The 23870-nt window shown below is 31.4% G+C and overlaps 1 protein-coding gene across 1 annotated transcript; it reads left to right on the top strand.

Annotated features, from left to right (window-relative positions):
* Window positions 12191–15885, top strand: LOC109354958 (trihelix transcription factor GT-2-like). The gene is made up of 2 exons (XM_019597808.1): window positions 12191–12732; window positions 13605–15885. The coding sequence occupies exons 1-2, from the start codon at window positions 12410–12412 to the stop codon at window positions 15331–15333; spliced, it is 2052 nt and encodes a 683-aa protein (XP_019453353.1). The 5' UTR covers window positions 12191–12409; the 3' UTR covers window positions 15334–15885.

Here is a 23870-nt window from a genome sequence, read left to right as displayed (position 1 = left end):
TGTACAGATCATATTCATGTAATTTTCATGCTACACATTTCATGATGTATCTATGTCATTTAGTTGTGTCAATGTTGGTGATCATTGTTGAATTAGCCATGATTGATATGGTGAAATTCACTGTGATTCGATATGGAGATAGGACTAATGGACGGGATAATTTGGGTATACCTAAGTCATAATGGCAATACTTAAGCGCGCAATAAAGATAACACGTATGGAGAATCATATGTGTGATCAGTGGGAGATTGTTAGAATTTCTGACAATTTATGGGTCACAAATATAATTCTATAATTGTGTTATGACCATTATGTAATTAGCCAAAATATAAAATGATCTTCAGTAATTAATTTGGTGGCTGAGGGCATATGTGTCATAAAATAATATAAGTGTGGATACCTTCAGGCAATTTCTGATTTGATAAAGGGACTGAATCAGAATTATTGCAACTAAAGTAGTAACCACTACGGGGTTACTTTTATGGGTTATGGTCCCCATTTGTAGAGCAACAGGTTTTCAGGTGTAATGGTTGAGGAGAATAAGGTAGGATGAGGATAGTGTTATCCATAAGGATATAACACTATCAACTCATCCATAAGGCTAGAACATAAGGCATACTCCTTACTTAAGTGACCAAGACACCACAAGGCAAAAACACGTAAAAGAACTAAGGCACTCTCTCATTCCCCTCTAGAGAGAAACTAAGGAAAACCATTAAGCGCTCTATCATCTGGAAGATCATCGCTCCCTCATACCTTCAAGATTCTGGAAATGGCTCAACAAGGTATGTTCTTCATCTTCATCATGAACTCATTTGAGGTTTCTTCGGTTTGGACCATGGTTGTTCCATTTGGGTTTATTTATGGGCATTAACATTAGGTTATGGGAACAAAGTCATGGTCATAAGGACTTCCGCGTTTAATCTATGGATTTCAGATGGAGAAATTCTCCAACATTCAAGATATACAATAGGTAAATTAAATGAGTTATAATTTATGATTCTTAATCAATTTTGTCTATGTATATTAAATAAATTATTTTTTCTATCAAAGTAGCATATATAACATTTTTATATGTTATTGTAAACAACCTCATTTTGCTATTGTGATATAAAATGAATTATGATTATTATTTATGTTAATACTTTAACTATCTTGACGTATACAAATTTGTTTTAAGGGTGGAATTGATTTTAATAAAAGTGTAGCCTTGTTTTGTCTTCTATGTTAAAGCATTGGGTTGTTTAAATTGATTGGGAATGCATTGATTGATGAAGTGATGGTTGGGTGAAGTGGATGCTAGCAGTGTTGTTCATGATGGTGCAACAAGTTAAAGTTATGAGATAAAGCGGTTAAGGTGAGGGAGAAGACCATTGTGGTCTTAGAGTATTTCATTGAAGTTTTTCCTCTTCGATTCCCTCAAAAGTCGGAGAGTCTTTTAGATTAGGAACTCTCATGAAAGCTTGTTTTCCATGTGAGAATCCTTAATCTTTTTCATGACGATGTATAAAGTCTGGATTGCTCTGGAAATATATGTGTATGAATTTGTTTTTTGTGTAATATAATGTGAGGTACTCGCTTATGGTGTTACATTGTCATGAAAGGTTGTTAAATAATTATGTTTGTATGCATGTGAGCATTGTGATAAAATAATAATTGTTTTATGTGCTAAATGTTAGTGATTGTTGTATTGGTGTATTGAAATGGAAAATATTATAAGTGATTACTGTATTTAATGGGAAATACATATGTTAGTTGTTATATTAATTTGGAATGTATATAAGTTTGAAATTGGGGCATTGCCCAATTGGGATCACTAAGTTAGCATCTTGAGCTCGTCCGTTAGACTTGGCATGATATAAATGCATTGGGCTGAGATGACTAACTTATGTAATATTTGTGGAAATAAAAATTATGAAAACCTTGATTAAAAGATTTAATGGGCTAACTTCGGTTAGTGTACATGCATTGCATTCTTGTAGTTGGAGTTGGAGAAAATGGAAAGATACGGTGATAGAAATATCATTGAGATTTGGATATGGGCGGCAATGATGGTGATTCGTAAAGAAGCCCTTAGGGATTGCTTAGGTGGGACAATCTAGTGAGAGTCCGGTCTTATAAGCCATATGACCGGGATAGTCCTACATGCAAACTAAGCAATCTCTGACACCCCCTTACGCATTTCATGATCGATAGAGAGGAATCCTAAAACGGACTGGGCTTAGCATGTAAGCACCTCTGATAGAGGTAATTGAAAACATGGATATTGTTACTTGCCATTGTTAAGGATATATGTACTCCCGATTGCTTTTCCACTAGGATCTTGACCTTCGGGCATTGTAATTTGGTGGTGATTGTTTGGTTGAATTGCATATTGCATTGCATAAAAGATATATTAATCGTGAATGTGAATATCCCCTTGTAACACTAACTTCATGCATCATTTGTTTATGTTTGACATTGTTTGATTATAGTGTTGTTATAGGGTGTCTCACTTTAATATTATTTCTCTATGTAATTCCACGTTGTGCTCGCCGTAGTTGGTTCTTACTCCATTTTCTTTGTCTTTTCTTTTGTCTATACTATATATATGAACAGGTTTGTTGCAGTTTCTCTATGGATATCCATTGATGAAAATATAGACAAGAAGAACTTAGCTGATGTCTGGTTAAGTATCTTGTTTATATTAGGATTATTGGCTCTGATTTAGGAATGTCATTGGTCTTTTGAACTAATTTTTGTATAAATTATGCTTTATGAAATCATTTAAGAAGGATTTTTCTGCATTGAAAAATGTCTTTTATATATAATTATGTGATCAGAATAGATTAATGATTTTATAAATTTATAATTCAAAGGGCGTGAATATATAGATTATGGTTGAGTTTTGAGGTTGAATGTGATACCTCGTTTTTGGGTAAAAATAATATTGAATATTTTCGCACCTTGAACATGTTAATGAAAAGTAATTTTAAATTAACTTTGATTTTCTAACATGTTGCATTTAATTTTCTATAAATTTTCATCATATTTTTATAAGAAATCATAATTTTTAAGTTGCAAAAACGGGGTGTTACAGTATCTATTTGTAATTCATGCTCTTGTTGGTCATTGTTGATTTCAATGTGATTTCCTTGATGTCTTCTATCTTTCATAGTTTGGTCAGCAACAAAAATATTGATTGAACCCTTATCTTGTTTAGACTTGAATATGAAATTAGGGCAAAAATCATGTTTGAAGTAACATGTTTTTGTAGGGTGCCTATCTTTTTCACAGAAATTGCATATGTTGTTGTTATTGTTTGACCAAGGAGCTTTTACAATGGGTCATGTCCATGTATTTCCTTGTTGTCTCTTTGTTATTATGTTGTTGAAATCAACATTGCTTCTGTTTGCATTTCCATAACAAATATGATGCACCAATCATAGGTTATGACATAGGCTAGGAGGTGCATCATGATGCGCCACAAAACAAGACTGGTACTGTGCCAAAATGCTATGCTGGCGCACCATGACACACACCAAGATGCTATGCTAATGCGCCATGACACACACCAAGTGTTTAGTTGATGCGCCAATATGCCTCAGTCAGATCCCAATGTTGACTCAATCACGAGCCTCAATCATGTCCCAATGTCTTGGCCATAAATCCTCGGTCACAAGCCTAATGTCTCAGTCTGAAATCCTTAGTCACAGCCTAATGTCTCGGTCAGAAATCCCCGGTTACGAGCCTCGGTTAATATATATATATATATATATATATATATATATTCAAATTGTTTTAGGAGTGAAGTTGAAATTTGAATATTAAAACTTATTATGATTTTAATAAGTTTTAACACTCTTTTTAATAGTTATAAGCTCATTTTAATTTTTATTGAATTACTCTTAATGTTTGTTAGCTGAATTAAGAAGCTATAAGCCACCATATAACCTACAAGCTAATCTTGTAGATGAATAGTTAGCCCTCAAAAGAAATTTATAATTATATTAGTCTCTTAAATATAAAATTTTCCACCAAGCTAATTTATATGTTAAGATGTTCTTACGGTTGTAAGTTACCAACTTAGTTCTCCAAAGAATATTTTTCTGAGACTACCAATGGCAACATCTCACCCTTTTAGGTAAGTAACTAAATTTTTCCATAGTGCGTAAGTGTCGCTCTCATGAATTGAATTTTTGACGTTTTGGTCATCATAGGAATCTAGTGGAGTCTTATATTACTAAACCAACCCTATATTGATCTAGTTGGACCTTACACCAAAGAATATGATATTACACTAATTTAATCCTCTCAAGATTTCGTGAATTATATTAGTCAAAACTATTTAATTAACATAAACATTAGATTATCATGTAAATTAACAACATATCATTACATCACACTCCTTAACAATATAACATCAATATTTAACAACATAACAATCACATTTATGAATTAATATGATATTGCAATTATGGATTAACAATATAACATTACAATTATGTTGCTATATATATTTAGGAAGAAATAGCGGTATGTGCACCCACGAGTCTGGATACTTTATTACCCGGACCTAGACCCATCGAATAACGAGTGTCAAAATTTTGGGGTTCAATTACCCGCTAGTCCAAAAACACAAACCTAAATTTGACTCATTGCTGGTATTATTTGCAAGTACATGTTGATCCAGGACCCATTACCTTCTCTATATGGGTAGGAAAATGTACATAATACACGTTCAGCGGTCATCCGAATATTCATAAATTTATTTTTTTATTTAAATAATGTGTGTGTGTATATTACATTTCTTAATCTATAATTTTATATTATCTATTTTATAATGAATTTTAGTGATTAAAATATAATGATAAATTTAATAAGTAAGTAAATTTTATTACTCGTATAATAATTATTTTATATATTAACTATTACAAAAAATATAAATATATTAAAATTTAAAAAAAATTTGGGTACTCACAAATACTTATTATTTGTGCAAGCACCCACAAATAGTATAAACATGGGTACGAGAAACTATTAGACATGCTGGTTTGGCCCGATTGCCCTCTAACTATGACATACCTAATGAATATAAACATAGGTACTATGTGTCTGATGTTATGGAGGTAAACTCTGGTGTGAAACTATCTTTCGAATGATTAGGCATATTGCCCTAGGTGTGGAAGCGGTGAGGTGAAAAAGAGAGAGGAATTATTACATATCTTGAGATTTTTTCTACTATTTTTGGATCTCTTTTCCATGTAGCTAAACCTCAATTTATACGAGGGATTTTTTTTTTTTTGGTTTCCCACGGGTATCCTCGCACTGAAGGCAATCATGTCCGAGTCGGGAACATTCACAGGTATAACTCTCCCAACGAGTATTTTTTCCATCCACAAGACTCGAACCCGGGTTCTTGCTTAGGGATTTGATGAAAAAAAATGATACTCCCATCAATGCACCAATTAATATTAAAATGTTTTATTTTAAAAATTCAAATTAGAACAAAATCATCTGTAATAATTAATTTTAAAATTCAAATATTCAAAATGAAGCCCTAGATAATAATGATTTTTAAAATTCAAATATTGAAAAAAAGTGCCAATAATTGAGTAGCTATTGGTGAAGATTTGAAATATTCAGAAGAGAATAAAATTGGTTTCAAGACATAAAAAATTATTTTCTCAATCTTTATTGTTTTTTTTTAAATTTATATATATATATATATATATATTTAAATATGCTGGACAAAATTGAGTCATAATATACAAATAACTTGGTTATACATATCATTGTTGCACATGTATATAATTAAATGCTACTATGTGGAGACTAAAAAGATATTGTATATTAATGAGTTTATTTACATCTAGATAACTTTGATACTATTAAATGACAACTGCAATGCTTGAAAGAGCTTTTTCGGCCATGAATATCACATAGAATGAGATATGAAATCAATTAGATAAATAATTGAATGATTTTTTAGTTACCTATATAGAGATGAGAAATATTTTGATAGTTTTAAAAATGAGAGGATGCTAAAATATTTCAAAAACATGAAAAAATCATAAATATTTTTTAAACTTGATTTGTTTATTAAGAGCTGATACCCTTATACTCATGTTATAAGTTATCATGTTTGTTTATAAATCTATTATATTTTTATTGTTATAAATTTATATATGTATTGCAATTTAATATTTCTTGATCCATCATGATAAATACTTAGACATGTATACAAATTTTCAGTTCACCATGTTATAGTATCACAAACTAAGTCACTCAAATCAACAAGGTGTTTGTCTAGTGGTGTAAGGTCTCGTTGGATCATCAAGATCGATAGTTCGATGAGTGACATTTGTTGGAAAGGACAACCATGAATCCGAAAGAGATTAGTTCTTTATCCAGAAAAGTAAAGAAATATCATTAATAGTACCAAAAAAACTAAATAAACCAAAAAAAACGATCACTATATTAATTAAGTCTTCTCCCAAAGACTAAATTTGTCATCAAACTAACCCCTTAATCGTGTTCTAGGTATAAGGACTGACTTGATGATAAATTAAATTTTTGAAAGATAATAAATTTCTTAACTAAGTAATACATGACATATAATTATCGAATTATTAATTTTAATGACAAAATTAGTGCTTTGAAAATCATGTAATATTTATGTCAACTCACCCCTTCACCAAGCCCACGCTTCTCCACCAATTTCTGTACCACAGCCCCTTCTCCCTTAGTTTACTCGTTTGTCCATCACTTTCCACGTGTTCTTAACGTGCAAAACCATTCGTTATTTTCTTGAGATGTGTGACTCTATTTTTCTATTAAATTGTACTCTTCTCTCTAACATTTATACTTTTTTTTTTGTATAAATATTAAGATTTTAAAAATTATACACCGACTGTGCAAAAAATTTATAGATATATTTTATCATTCATCATTCATTTAGATTAATTTAAAAAGTTAATAATAATTAAATATCAATAATAAATGATACAATAATAGTATATAAAACTCATATATTATTCTAATATATATTTTTTTCTCAAATATTAAATAACACTGTCTATTAGCTCTATGCCATGCCTTATAGCTCAAATATTATGTATCTATAATTGAATGTCATAAAATGTAATAATCACTTCATGGGTTTAGCTCTTTATAGTTTATTATGCACTTTAAAGTTTAAAGATAAAAATGCATCAGTAAAGATAATTGGATAAAAAGTAATACGATATGTTATATAAAATCAGATCTAAAGTTAATTATCAAACAAATAAAATCAATTGCTTCAAATAAAAAACTTTCCACACCTCATACAATCAACTAAAGGTATAACTATAAAATTAGTGGAACAGAACCAAACCAAACCATAAAACATAGCAGCCGGCTTTGGTGTTTTAAGGAATTGTTTATATTCAGTATGGTTTTAGAAAATTAAGAATAGATAGAACCAAACCATATAATAAAAGAAATAGATATTAAGGAATAATGTTTTATTATTGTTTGAATTCTTGAATCAATATTATATGAATTGTACTATTATATAGGTTACTAAATTGTTATGTATGTTCCTACTAAATTGTTATATATATATTTGTTATTTTCTAATGTTTTAATTTGAAATATATCTTATAAATTTTATGGTATTGTGTTTGAAAATAGCATATAACATAAATTGTTACATATGTCACTCTTATATACACACCAAGCCCACGCTTCTCCACCAATTTCTGTACCACAGCCCCTTCTCCCTTAGTTTACTCGTTTGTCCATCACTTTCCACGTGTTCTTAACGTGCAAAACCATTCGTTATTTTCTTGAGATGTGTGACTCTATTTTTCTATTAAATTGTACTCTTCTCTCTAACATTTATACTTTTTTTTTTGTATAAATATTAAGATTTTAAAAATTATACACCGACTGTGCAAAAAATTTATAGATATATTTTATCATTCATCATTCATTTAGATTAATTTAAAAAGTTAATAATAATTAAATATCAATAATAAATGATACAATAATAGTATATAAAACTCATATATTATTCTAATATATATTTTTTTCTCAAATATTAAATAACACTGTCTATTAGCTCTATGCCATGCCTTATAGCTCAAATATTATGTATCTATAATTGAATGTCATAAAATGTAATAATCACTTCATGGGTTTAGCTCTTTATAGTTTATTATGCACTTTAAAGTTTAAAGATAAAAATGCATCAGTAAAGATAATTGGATAAAAAGTAATACGATATGTTATATAAAATCAGATCTAAAGTTAATTATCAAACAAATAAAATCAATTGCTTCAAATAAAAAACTTTCCACACCTCATACAATCAACTAAAGGTATAACTATAAAATTAGTGGAACAGAACCAAACCAAACCATAAAACATAGCAGCCGGCTTTGGTGTTTTAAGGAATTGTTTATATTCAGTATGGTTTTAGAAAATTAAGAATAGATAGAACCAAACCATATAATAAAAGAAATAGATATTAAGGAATAATGTTTTATTATTGTTTGAATTCTTGAATCAATATTATATGAATTGTACTATTATATAGGTTACTAAATTGTTATGTATGTTCCTACTAAATTGTTATATATATATTTGTTATTTTCTAATGTTTTAATTTGAAATATATCTTATAAATTTTATGGTATTGTGTTTGAAAATAGCATATAACATAAATTGTTACATATGTCACTCTTATATACATTACTAATAGCTATATATTATTAATCGATATATATATATATATATATTACTATTTTCTATATATTGTTATATACTACTAATTATGGATAATATAAATAACTATTTCTCTTAAAGTTACATAATTGTCATATATTACTTGTTATGAGTTTCAATTTGTTTATCTATCTATTTTTTATTTATATTTTATGATAATAATAATAATAATGTTTTTCATTTTATGAATAAAAATGTCTATTGGAAATATTCTGAACTTTCAATTGATCCATAATTTCTTAGAAGAGAAAAAGGAAAATTATGAAACCGAATTAAACCATTAATGATTGATTCTATACCAAAATAAATTTTACAATTAATTAAATTGAACCAAAGCATATCTTTTACTCGAGATTACTGAATTGTACCAAAAATAAAACCTAACCAAATTTTTACATTCATATGATAGGCTAGTATGAGGGAAAAAAATCTACAATGTTTAAGAATGTTATCACAATTACAAGTCGTTTTCCAGAGCAAGTGCCACGGTCCGCAGGGGTTAAGAATTTAAAATTCGAAAAAAGATACGTAACGTTTGCATTGCATATAGCTGGTAGAATGGAAATTTTCTGCACCATTGTTTACCAACGTTTAAAATCACTTAACCTCATAAAAATAATATATAATGTGGTTATTTTTCATTATTAGTAATTAAGTAAGTGACATAGAAAAGTGGTACAAAATATTTCGGTTCATCTCCGGTGCAATAATTGTATATTGGTACATGCCACTATCATTGGAAGTATATATGTATATGGTCCATGCATGAGTTTAAGTTCATATAGTTCAAGTATAATAATATCCTTTCCAAAATGCTTGAATTTTTAGGCAATTTGGTGTAGGTCGTTTTTCTTGCACTTAATCTATCTTTTCCTTTTGTACTAACAAATAACATATCTTCTCATTTTTATCCACACATTTGCTTCAAAACCTATCTTGCACATGCACATATAAATATAAAAAAGCTATCTAATAAACCACACAATCACCATTTGCTAATAATGCCTAGTTTTTGTTTCTATAAAGCGAAATTGGTGGCCATTTTTTTCTAAGACTACAAAATTATTTGAGTACGGTCATTTGAGTAAAATTATTTTAAATGACAATTTCCCCCCTCTAAATAACTAATTAATCATATCACAACTCAAATACTAACAATAAATTGATTTAATAGTGTAAGACCTACTAAATCTCTAGATAAGTTAAGAGGTGAAAGATTCAATTCCTGAAAATGATATTTGTTGAAACGCACAATCACGCACCTTAAAATAAATTAATTCATTACCAATATAATAGAAAATACCACTAGTTATCCCAAAAAATACCCAAACTTGAAATCATTAATTTACTAATAGAAAAAGATGTATGCACTTACCATGTTAGAATTGTTTATATTATCACTGCATCATTTACTATTTATTTTTAATTATCATTAACTCTTAAACAAAAAAATAGTACAAATGAATGGTGTATGACACATTGATTATGTATAAATATTTATATTATCGGTGCATTACATTTTTTACTAATTAAAATTGAGTAGCATTTTGATCCTAAAATTAATCAAACCATTTCCGAACATATTTGGTATGGGTATCTTTTTTCTCTTGTTTTGTGTTTTTACATTCTAATGATTCTCAATGGAATCCATCCATGGTGGACTCAGTTACGGTTATCCAAATTTTGACGCCATTTATAACGGTAGGTCACAAACCAACAGAATTGGTCACCATTTACATCTGTTCATAAATGGCTTGGCCTAATAACATGACATGCATCAAACTAGTTTTATACATCACTTGATACTGTTTTTTACATAGGATAAATTAATATTAGGTAAAAATTAATATAAATAAAGTAATAAATTATGCAAAAATAAATAAATCATGTTGATGTTCTTACTCCTAACTTTCAAAATATACTAAATTAAATATTAAGAAGAATGTAAATCTGGTGATTTCAAATTTCTGATTAATTAATAACCATTTGCACTTTTTCCTTATTAACAAAGTGAGTTTATAAAATATACAAAATTGCCCATATATTAATTTGTGTTGTCATTCTTTGATGTTTGCATTTTAAATTGAATTTATGAGAAGATTTAACTGCAGTTTTTATTAATAATTTTATTATTTGAACATGCAAAATATGAAACCAAAATAATATCTTACTCATATTATTTATATATCATATATTTATGAATTGGTGATTTGTTCAAGTATCTTGTTTTCTTTTAAGCAAAACCCGAATTAGAATCTTAGGTTTGGAGAAAACATTCGTTAGAAGAGCTAGTTTACCTATATCGTAGACATTGACGACTAAAAGAAAAATATACCATAAAAATACACATATATTCTAATTATATATATACTATAGATAAAAGCAGACATGCATTATATTTATATTTTATCCAAGTATCGTATATGAGGCGTAAAGCCAATTTTCCCTTTATCAATTAAGGACAATATTTATCAAAATTGCAATTCTCAGTGTCACCGTCAGTGCAGGACCGCAAAGACTTAGTGGGGGTACGAGTATAACTTATCTCCAATACTTAGTTCCTCATTACAGAAATAAGATGAGAAAGATAAATTTTTTAATTGAAAAATAATTTGAAATTATAATGGTTCAAATTTTTTTGCCACAGTTTCACAATCCTCTCTCCAATAGTGGGTAGGATCTCATATGCTATATAAGGTTTCTTTCTTCTTAGGATTAACTAACTTTACAAATTAGGGGGCATTTTGGATATCTCACATGTCAACATTGTGGGTAAATAAAATAAAATAGGGCCTCATAAATGCAGGGGACAAACCCACATCACTAACATGTTAATCTAAATAAAAACAACCCATAGATTAAACCTTCAATGATTAAAGGTCAATGCAAGAACCATATTAGGGCCAGTTTGGTAAATTCAACTCAATACTGCCAACCCTAAACAAATAAAAAATATCACCAAAGATAAAGCATATAAGGATAATATTTATAATCAATAAAGTGTTAATCTAGTTGTACAAAATTTCATAGAACACATCATAATTTGACAAACATGAAATATTGGATCCATCAAAATGATATTTATTGAGATTGATAACCAGGTAACTCTAAGATAATATTCATATTGAAAATAAATAAATGAATGGTTAAAAAACAAGGAAAAAGAAAATGCTGACCTGCATGGACCAGCCTTTAACTAAATTTAGCTGCACAGACAAAAACCTACTTATTATCTCCATCGTCTCTTTGTGCAGCTGTTCAAAAAACTCTGAAACTTTCTTTATTATTAACAGTTTATTATTTCTCTGTGCTTAAATATTAAATAAATGTATATATATCTTTCTGTGCCACTTTATTATTTACTGTGAGAGAAAACTCACCCAGGTGCATGAATTTACCTTCAACGTTATTTTATCACTTAAAATACATCATTCACATTATATTTTATTATCACACGTTCACACACTATGATATCATAAAACTCATCACATAATTCACCACCCTTTTAGTTTTTCTCTTCTCTCCTTATTTTTTTTATCTTTATTTTCCTTCTCTGTAATTGCTTTGGTTCCGTTCTGTGCTGTTTTTTTTGTAAGGAAGAAAGAGAGAGAACAGAAACAGATAGATAGAGACAAGAGAAAGAATCATAGAGAGTCCTATGCTGGGGGACTCAGCTGTGTTAGGAGCAGGAGGAGGAGGAGGAGGAGGTGGTGGTGGTAGCTCTGGTGATGCAGTAGCTTCTGCATCAGCAGCAGCAGCAGCAGCAGTTCATGAAGGTGGTGGTGACACGGCGGTGGGTGGCGGTGGAGGATCAATTTCAGGAGATGAGGAAAGAGGTAGAGGAGAGGAAGGTGACCGGAGCTTTGGTGGAAACAGGTGGCCAAGGCAAGAGACTCTTGCTTTGTTGAAGATACGGTCAGATATGGATGTGGCGTTTAGAGATGCAAGTGTTAAGGGTCCCTTGTGGGAAGAAATCTCAAGGTAAGTCTTATGTTTTCAACAACAACATAAAAAAACTAAACTTTGTTTTTTAAAATTGTCTTGTTTTCAGTGTTAAGATGTTTACTTCAATTGAGAGTGGTAGTTTGAGCTTGTGAGAGATCTGAAAACTCTCAATTATGCTTCAAGTTCTTTTCTTTAAATCTCTTTGGAATGTGTTTCACTTTCACTTCCATCTTTCTCTTTCTTGATGTCTATCATTTGGATTTGTTTCCTTTTACAGTTCCTTTTCTGTTTTTGCATATGCTCCTCTCTCCTTTTTCTTGGAATTTAAACATAAACTGTTCATAAAAATAATTTATTTATACAAATATAAGTAGCATCTATATATGGTTTGGATGCGATTTACTTTTCTACATTCATTTTGATACATGTTCTTATTTTTCCAAATATGTTACCAACTTTAATTGAGTCTCCAAAGCAAGGTTTTCTTCCTACCTTTATTTCAGTTACCCATTCTTGGTGGCAATGAATGGAAGATTATGTATAAAATCCTCTCACTTGGGCTCATGTGTTTTCCATGACAAACATTTCTGTTCACCAATTCATTGGATTTTTCTATCAAAAGTTTACTTCAATTACGTCAAGTTTTACATATTCTCCTCTCTCTTCCCCTATATTCAGCTTTTCAGTTACTTGCTTTAATTTCCATTCATTTCCTCATTTTGGTACTTGTATTTCTCTGATATTTTTATTTTGTTTTATTATCTTATGTTCCCATTGTTTCTTATCTTATTTATTTCCATAGCTGAATTTGATGAATGATGAGATAAGAGTGTAACATAAAGCCAGAAAAGCAGAAAGCATTTTTTATTTATTTGTCTTCATTTTGGGCACTTTGGTGTTATTATCAGGAAGCTTGCAGAACTTGGGTACCACAGAAATGCCAAGAAGTGTAAAGAGAAATTTGAAAATGTTTACAAGTACCACAAGAGAACAAAGGAAGGTAGAAGTGGAAAATCAGATGGCAAAACTTATAAGTTCTTTGATCAATTACAAGCACTTGAAGTAGTAAACCATCCTGCAATAACAATTCATCAATCTTCAACACCTTCAAAACCAACACAAACAACAGCACCATTGCAAGTAACACCAGTTTCAATAGTGGTAACAGCTGCATCATTGCCACATACAATTCCAACCACAACAACATTTCCAATGGTTCCATCTTCTAACTCCATTACTCCAAGTAGTGTTAATGTTCCTTTTTCACATGCTACACTCCCAATTTCAATGCCTCAACCCATTCTCAACACTACTACTATTGCTACTACCCCATCAATAAACCTCACTATCCCTTCTTTTCCACCACCAACAAACCCTACATATATTCCACCATCATCAACACCAAACCCTACAACAAAGCCTCCTCCTCATGTCACCAATATTAACCCAATTTCTTTTCCAAGCATACCAATGGATCTCTTGTCCAACTATAGTTCTTCCTCAACTTCCTCTGATGAAACATTGGAAGGAAGGCGCAAGAGGAAGAGAAAATGGAAAGACTTTTTTGAGAGACTAATGAAGGAGATGATCGAGAAGCAGGAGGAGCTCCAATGGAGATTTTTAGAAGCAATAGAGAAGCGAGAGCAAGAGAGATACTCTAGAGAAGAAGCGTGGAGGATGCAAGAGATGCAAAGGATCAATAGGGAAAGGGAAATTCTAGCACAAGAAAGATCCATGACTGCTTCAAAAGATGCAGCAGTCATGGCATTCTTGCAGAAACTAGCTGAACAACAAAATCTTGGCCAAGCATTTAATAACATCAACATTCCACAACAGCATGTGCCACCGGTGGCAACTGGATCGCTGCTGGTGCCAGCACCAGCACCAGCACCAATACAGGTGCAGCAGCAACAAATACTATTCCCACAGGCTGCATCCGTGCCTATGCCAGCAGTACAGGCACAGATGCAGCCGGCGGGAGCAGTGGTGTCAGTGGCACCACAACAGCAGCAACAAGTGAGCAATATGGAAATTGTAAAAGCTGATAATGGTGAGAATGTGACAGGAACAAGCTCTTCCAGGTGGCCAAAAGTGGAAGTTTTAGCACTGATAAGGCTGAGAACAAGCCTGGATGCTAAGTACCAAGAAAATGGACCAAAAGGGCCACTATGGGAAGAGATATCATCCTTGATGAAGAATAATGGGTACAACAGAAGTTCCAAAAGATGCAAAGAGAAGTGGGAGAACATCAACAAGTATTTCAAGAAAGTGAAAGAAAGCAACAAGAAGAGGCCTGAAGATTCCAAAACTTGCCCATATTTTCACGAGCTAGATGCTCTATATAGAGAGAGGAACAAGCTACAAAACCCCATGAAGCACGAGAGCATGATGGCACCGCTCATGGTGCAGCCGGAGCAGCAATGGCCTCCTCAGCAGCCGCCAACAGCACCACCGCCGAACGTGACCATGGAAGACGCACAGAATGACCCCATGGACCACCAGAACCATGAGGAGGAAGAGGAAGATGAGGATGACAAGGATATGGATGATGAAGATGAAGATGAAGATGAAGGAGGTGGTGATAACTATGAAATAGTGGCTAGCAAGCCATCTTCAGTGAGTGCATCTGCTGAATGATAAAGCCAAATGGGTCAAAAGAAGATGCATAGTGGTGTAGGGTGGGTCATAGAAAGTGCAGAAATTGTGTAAAAGTGGTGGTGGAGGTGGTGGCAGTGTTTGTAGTGGTGGTGGGGTTGTGTTATGTTCAAGAATTTGAATGTGCATGTACTGTTGCAGAATGACACATGGGTATAGGGATAGTAGGGTGGGGAATGTGGAACTGGTGGTACTTGGTACTATACTGCTATAGCACATAGTCACTAAGATTATATGTTTTTTAATTTTACAAAAAATGAATTATTTTTTTAAGCTAAAATAAATAAGTTGAGGAGGGAGAGGGGAATTTAAGAGGTTCAGGCTTCAAAGGTTCAGCAATAATGAATAATGAAGATACTTTGATTATGTTATTTTGTACTGCCTTTTTTTCTTCTTGTTTTATGTTCTTGGTGATGTAAATGGGTTAAACAATCAAAAGGGGGTTGTATTTTTATTTTCCTTTTCAGTTTTGTTACTCTTGAAATGTTGTCAGTGATTTTTTCCCTTATTTAAGTGTTCTTATCTTGTTTTGAAGAATTAATTGTTCCTATTTGCAAAAACACATTTGTCACAATTTATCAGAACTTGAAATGTTTTAGGTTTTGAGTACTAATTATGCGTGTAAAAGCTGAGATCAGATAGATGAAATGTTCAATATATGCTGCATAAAAGATTGTGAAGCATAACTAGTCTATGTTTAGTATAATGTTATGTGTCAATAAGAATATGTCATGGATTAAAAATTGTAAATATTTATTATTATTATTTTTATTTTATTATCATTGATAGAGGATAAAATATGAGAGAAGAGTTAGTAAATGTGTTGGAAAAATGGGAGGAGAATAGGAAAAAAGAAAAGGGACTTAAATTGTAGGGACACTAACCCAACCCTTTGTATTGCAAAGGGCCCTTCCAATGGCAGAAAATGCCAGAATCACACATGGAGTCATAAACCCTTGAAAGGAGGGTCCACCAAGAGGAATCTTGTGAAATGAGAGTTACCTCACTGAGAAGAAACTAAAACACTAGCTGTAATTGTTTGTTGTGCACACAAGAATGTGCTTCTTTTCAAGGGTGTCAGTATAACCAAATTAACAGGTGAAGGTTCATTATCATAATCCAATATTGGGTCAACTCTTTCAGCTGCTAATATCATTTTGTTAATCTTTCAATTTCATCAGCATCTAATGCTTATCATGTATTTGTTAACAATATTGTAAATGTTGCAAGATTTAACAATTGGTAGTGGTAATTTTAGCATAATTGTATCCCAAAAAATTACTTTGCAAAATAGTGTATATTGGTTGGTTTTGAATTACAATTAATAGAATGAAAGAGATTCTATATTTTTGGTACAGATTAATGCATTAATCACAATTCATATTTGATTAGTGGGTATATCAAATAGTTCATATATATTTTCCTTTGATCATTTTACAATTATATGATTGATAGTATCCAATTCTCTCCTTTATATTCTTAATTTAACTAGTTTAAATACATTGATTAAAAATTCCAAAAAAAATATATAATGATTATGATAATCCAATATCATAATGCATAAATTGTATAAAAAAGCTACAAAGCACATTTCTGGGTACAAATAACATAAAGTAACATACTTTAAAAAAATTAAATTTACAAACAAACCGGACTATTTGGATTAGCTTCTAAAAGACTAAAAAGAAAACTTATTATCAAAATGATAGGTGGAAATTTTCAATGGAAGTTTTAAATCTCAAATTTCAGATATTAATTTGACTTTTAATGACATTGAAAGTTAGTTCAAGTGGAATTATCGATATACCCTAGGCAAAAAATCTCAGATTCAATTAAAGCTGGTGGAATAAGGTTTTAGAATTAATCATAATTATAGCTTGGAGTTGGATCAAATCCAAGGTACATGGAGCTTGTCCTCTTTTACTTAGTGGTATTTTAATCTTCTTGTGAAATCATAATGCAGATGTTCATAGGTTCATGTTAGTTTTATTTATTAAGAATTAAAATTTTAAAGATGCATATGAGTTAGAACACCCCTTAAATTTTATATACATGAATTTTTTCCGTGATAAAAAAACTAGTGTTATTTTATTTGTAGATCATAAAATTATAATGTACGTTTCAGATTATGCACCAGGACAAATGTCAATTTGAGGAGTGAAGTGTGATCTTATTTATTTCGTGTAAACGTGTATCTTGGGGACTGTTATATCTCCCTTTTACCATATGGTGAAAAATGTTAACCTAACAAACACCGAGTTACTGTTATGATTCACTATTTACTCATTATTCAACCATTCACCAAGTAATACCACAATTCTCATTATAAAAATTTATACATAATCATTACATTATTAATTATTCATTTATATTATTTATATTAAAAAGTATCATCACTGTGCAGCACAACAATGTGGTTTTCTCCACATAAGTTATATCTTGAAGTTGGATCACGTCCTAGTTAGGATGTTCCTGTCTCTTTTGTTGAGTTCTCTTTGAAGTTTGAATCATCTGTTGAAAATGAAGAATTCATAACTTGTTTTTCATTTTTATTTTTATTGGGAGTTAAAATTTTAGATATGTATATGAGTTGAAGCATCACTTGTACTCCTTACACATATTTTTTTTCCTTCACAAAAAAGGATGCCGCTATTTTACTAGTAGGCCATAGTATTATATGTATGTTTCACATTTTGATCAGGGACAAATGCCAATTTGAGCAGTAAAGTGTGCACTCATTTATTTCATGTAAAGCTATATTTCATCGACTGTGTATCATAATTCAAGATTTCATTATATTTTAGTGGGGCTTCATTCACATTAAGCAAAATGTAGTTATATATGTACCTAACAAAAACCCAACTCATAACTGTTATTTATCCTTTTTTACAAGGGCAAAGCACCTCTAATGTCTTATATGTATGATTTTGTATTGAATTTTGATGGTGATTAATTGATTGTATGTAATAATTTCAATTCTTCATATTCAATAATTTAGATTAGTACACATTTTTCAGAATATACATTACAGAAACCGATATCTTTTTACGGAGAAGAAAAATGTGGAACTAACCAACAGCACTGAGTTGCAGTTATGGCTCTTATTTAAGTTTATTTTTCTCTGGATGAAATCTTATTTAAGTTTATTAGCTAATAGCATGTGCAACTAATACATGGATTTTATGACATGAATGTAATAGCTGAGGGATCACATCTTAGCTACAACTACAAGGTGCCTATATGGCTATATCAGTATTTTTACTACTGGTTTTTGTATCATTCACGTTTACCAATCACACTCTTAATTGAATAGATTTGAAATATTTTGGATTATAAATTTTTTACAGGTCGAGTTAAAGTGAATTACTTGGGAATAACCCGACAAGCCAACATGATATTTCACTTTAAATTTAAAAACTAAAGATTAAAAAGTTGATAAAAAGAATAATGCAAAACGCATGTCATTAGATATGTTATCTAAAGACCATGAGGGGTTTTATGGCGTGAGATTTTGTATTTGAAAATAATACATATTATGCTTATTTAATTTAATTTCAAATATTTGATTGATTAGTGAATGTTTAAAAATATTTCTAAAGTAATAATGTAAAAACTCTTATATTAGCTGATTTATCCGATTTATTTGACTAAAGTGTGAACTCATTTAATACTTTTTAAAAGTGTATTAGGAAGTGATATCTCTCATAATAAGTTAAATAAAAGCAAATTACTATCAAGTTTAATACCTATACATTAGTCACTTCAGAGTTTTTCTTACTATTAATATATTATTCATTATTCGTATATTAACTATCATTGGAATATTAAATACAAATTAATATATATCAATAGAGAAAAATGTATGCACGGATAGTGTATAAGTTCTATACACTATCAATAAATCATTCATCATTCATATTTAATTATCATTGACTCTTCAAAAAATATTCTAAATGAATGGTAAATTATATAGCGCCTTGTCAATTCTCCCAAAAGTTGCGCCTTTTTGGGTGAATTCAATGCGGTCATAGATGCTTCCGAGCATAGAGGTGGTGGGTTCGGGCATAAAACAAGGAGATGTTTTTGTTCAATAATTGGATTAGAAGTATGGAGTTGGTTGATCTCCCCCTTATTGGGAGAAGTTTTACTTGGTACCAACCAGGGGGGGAAGGATGAGTAGGCTAGATAGGATCTTATTGTCGAATGATTGGCTTCACCACTGGCAGGGGGATTCTCAATGGGCTGGGATGCATTCTATTTCGGATCATTGTGCTTTAATTCTGAAATATAAAGTCTCCCAAAGAGGTCCAATTCCTTTCAAGTTTAATAATTGTTGGATCAAGCATAAGGATTTTGCGAATTTTGTGCAAACAAACTGGAATGGGTTTTTGATTGATGAATGGTCAGCTTTTGCTCTAAAGGAGAAATTAAGAGTTGTAAAGAACAAGATTAAGCAGTGGAATAGAGAGCATTTTGATAGTCTGAATGTTCAAATTCTATCTAAATCTAAGGAGATTATGGCCTTAGATTTAATTAGTGAGTCGTCCTTGCTTTCGAATGCCCAAGTGCAACAGTGAGTTTCATTGATTGTCGACTAGTGGAGGTTATCAAATTTAAAGGAGGGATTTCTAATTCAAAATTCTAGATTCCTTTGGTTGAAGGAAAAGGATACCAACTCTAAATTCTTCCATATTTGTATGCGAGACAAGTCTCGCAGAAACAATATCATGGGCTTGTCTTTTGATGGCCTCTGGTTAGAAGATGAAGGTTTGATTAAGAAATGAATTGTTGACTACTTTCAAACCTTGTATAAAGGCAACCAGATGACTAGGTCTAAGTTGAATGAGGTGGAATTTAATTGTTTTTCGCAAGAGCAGATCATAGTCATATCAGCTGGGTTTAGTAAAGAGGAGGTGAAGGATGCAGTGTGAAGTTGTGTTATAGATATGACCCATGGTCATGATGGATTCAATTTGAATTTTTTTCCAAGTTTTCTAGGACATTCTTTGTGATGATATTTACTACTTTTTGGGGGAGTTTCATGTGAATGCTAAAATCCCAAAAGGCCTTAATTGTTCTTTTATTGCTCTTATTCCTAAAATCCGTAGTCCGAATAGGATTAAATATTTTAGATCAATCTCCCTTGTGAGTTCTCTGTATAATATTTTTTCAAAGGTTTTGGCTAATAGGTTAAAGTTGGTGATCATCTCTTTGATCTTGGACTCTCAGGCATCTTTTATAAAGAATAGGAGTATTTTGGATGTTTTTGTTGTCATTAACAAATGGATTCATTCTGCTAGGCGAGGTTCAGATGGTTGTCTCATTATGAAAGTGGATTTTGAAAAAGCTTGTGACACGGTGGATTAGGGCTTTTTTGAGTACATGATGTCAAGGTTTGGTTTTCCTATTTCTTGGAGGTTATGGATTAGAAGTTGTCTTTCCTCTCCCACCATGTCGGTTTTAATAAACAAATGTCCCACTAAGCCGTTTTCTGTGTCCACAGGCATTAGACAAGGTGATCATATGGCCCTGTTTCTTTTTCTAATGGTTGTTGAAGGTTTCTCCAGCCTACCTCAAGAGGGTGTTGTTGGAATGATTGCGCCGATCTCTTTGGAGGAACTTACTAAAGCGATTATGTCTATGCAGTCTTTCAAAGCAACTGGTATGGACAGTTTTCAACCTTATTTCTTCAAAAAAATATTGGCAAATCGTGGGGAAAAATATTTGCAGAATTTGAGGCCTATTAGTTTATGCAATGTGGCTTATAAGGTGTTAACCAAGGTGTTGGTGAGTAGATTAAGGCCTTTCTTAGACAAGCTAATTGGTCCCTGACAGAGTAGCTTTATTCCTGGTAGAGGAACAACTGATAATATTATCTTAGTTTAAGAAGTTATATACTACATTCATAAAACTAAACAGAAAAATGGTGTTATGGCCTTCACAGTTGACTTGGAAAAAACTTATGACAGAGTTGACTGAGATTTCCTAGAGTAGACGCTGATTGATTTTGGTATTCCTTTCGTTATTGTGAGCCTTATCATGTGGTGTGTGTGATCTGACAGTATGTCAATTCTTTGTAACGACTCCCTTTTGGATTCTTTTAGCCCTTCTAGAGGTCTCTGTCAGGGTGATTCCTTGTCTTCTTATTTGTTTGTTTTGTGTATGAAAAAATTATCTCTTTTTATTCAATTGAAGGTAGATTTGAGTGTTTGGAAGCCTATTACTCTCTCTAGAGGTGGTCATTCTATTTCGTATTTACTTTTTCTAATGATGTTCTTCTTTTCGGCAAAGCTTCCAATTCTCAGGTTAACTTGCTAACTTCAACTCTAGATGATTTTTGTAAGGCCTCTGGTGTATGAAAAAATTAACTCTAGATGAATCTAGAGAAGTCTAAGTTCATATGCTCCAACCTATACCATGCCGAGTATAGATGATTTTTGTGAGATGTGTGTTGTCTCTATCCTTGATAAATATTTGGGAATCCCGGTTGTTCAAGGGAGGGTTTGAAGATTTGTTTTTAATCTGTTGATGGAAAATATTCAAAAGTGCATGAGTACGTGGAAGTTGAACCTTCTTAATAGAGCTGGTAGGCTTTGTCTTGTTAAATCAGTTATTACTTACTTACCAAAGCATTTGTAATGATATTGATAGGATGACCACGAAATTTCTCTAGGGGGTGATGCCAACAAACGAAGTCTTAACTTGGTTAATTGGGAAGTTCTGACTAAGAATAAAAACGAGAGTGGCTTTGGGATCCATGACTCGCGTTCGGCTAATATATCTCTTCTAGGAAATCTGAGCTAGAACATGATCTAAGGGAGTAATAAGCTTTGGTGCAAGGTTCTTAGAGATAAGTATCTTAAGGATTTTTGTATGGTGAATGACTTGAATAGGCCTTCTGCTTCTCCTGTGTGGAATAGTATTGTGAAGGCTACTATGGAACTGATGATGAATGGTTTCAGATTGTAGTTAGGTGATAGTGACTAATCCCTCTAGTATGACAATTGGTTTGGGTTTGGCAAGCTTTACACTATGGTTGATTATGTTAATACTTCTGATGCTTAGCTACAAGTGAAGGACTTATGGAATGACAGTTCATGGGATTTTAACATTATTTATACTATGCTTCTTATATATGAAGAATGTTATTCAAATAATTCTTAGTTAGTCTTCCGATAACATGATTGACTCTTGGATTTGGGAGAATAATGCATCAAGGTGAATATAGGTAATTCAGGCTACTGGTGAATTAAGAGTAATGACGAGGCTATGACTTCCCATAATCACTAGAGTTGGTTGTGGAGATTATACGTACCAGAAAAAGTCAAATTTCTTTTTTGGCTTTGTGCTCATGATTCTTTGTCGATAAACTCTCTCTATTTTAGGAGACATGTGACAATTTCTCCTTCTTGCACTAGGTGTACTAATGCTATTGAGGATATCCTCCATACTTTTAGAGATTGAACAACTCGGCTATGTTATAGCTTCGTTTGGGTTTCAACGATCAAAGCTTCTAGGATAGTTAGTCATTCATGTCTCGGCTAGTGGATAATACTTGAACTTGAAATATGAGACTTTTTTTAGTAGGTTTCTAGTGGGCTTGGTAGTGGCATAACAATATTATATTTGGCAATATTCCATAGGACAAAAATTATGTTGCTAGAAATGTTCAACATGATCATAAAGATTGGTTTACTAGTGATATTTTTCTAGTGTTGTTTCTGAAGGTTAATATGCATGTTCAAAACATACACTGCGGAAAATTATGGATCTATTTGTGTTAAAATATGCATGCACTATAATAGTTTAGACAAAACGGTTTGTAAAATTACCTCAGGAGACTTCGATGGCTTTCAAAAGTATGAATGTCCTACACGCGTATCTGCACCGAGACCAATCTTTGTTGTATCAACACTTGATTCGTGGGAAAAAATCAACTCAAAACTACTATATTTCAAACAACCCAAAAATTAGGATACAAACATTTTTCTTTTTGTGTGTTTTGAATCACACGTGAGGTTTGGTTTATATAAAACCAAAATCTCCCTCAAACAATTTAGTGTCAATTAATCACATATTAATTTGGCATAAAATCAAAACTTCATAAATCCATTTAATGTCAATTAATCACTCATCAATTCAGCATAATTTTTTGGTTTTTTGTTTTCAAAACTGACTATCAGTTTTAAACATTTGAAATATTACAATTAAGTCACACTTAATTATATTAAAGATGATTGAATAATATTATTTGTATTTTCGGTGCTAGCAAAAAATACAACAATATTTCACTTAAAAGTAAATATACAAAATTAAACTATTTAATTTAATCAATAATATTTTCTTGTCCAACAAAAATCAGAACACTCATTAGTGTGTGACCCGTAGGTTCATTACTAAACCGGTAGTAAATTAACTCATTAATTTACTAATCAAGGTTGGCATCTAGCAACACTCCTTAACGATTGGATAGAAATGAAGTAATATCTTTTACTTTAAAACCATTAGAAGACTAATAT

Source organism: Lupinus angustifolius, chromosome LG08 (genome assembly GCF_001865875.1).
Source record: "Lupinus angustifolius cultivar Tanjil chromosome LG08, LupAngTanjil_v1.0, whole genome shotgun sequence".
Classification (NCBI taxonomy): domain Eukaryota; kingdom Viridiplantae; phylum Streptophyta; class Magnoliopsida; order Fabales; family Fabaceae; genus Lupinus; species Lupinus angustifolius.
The sequence above is the reverse complement of the archived record's forward strand: the minus strand, read 5'-3'. Positions and strand labels throughout refer to the sequence as shown.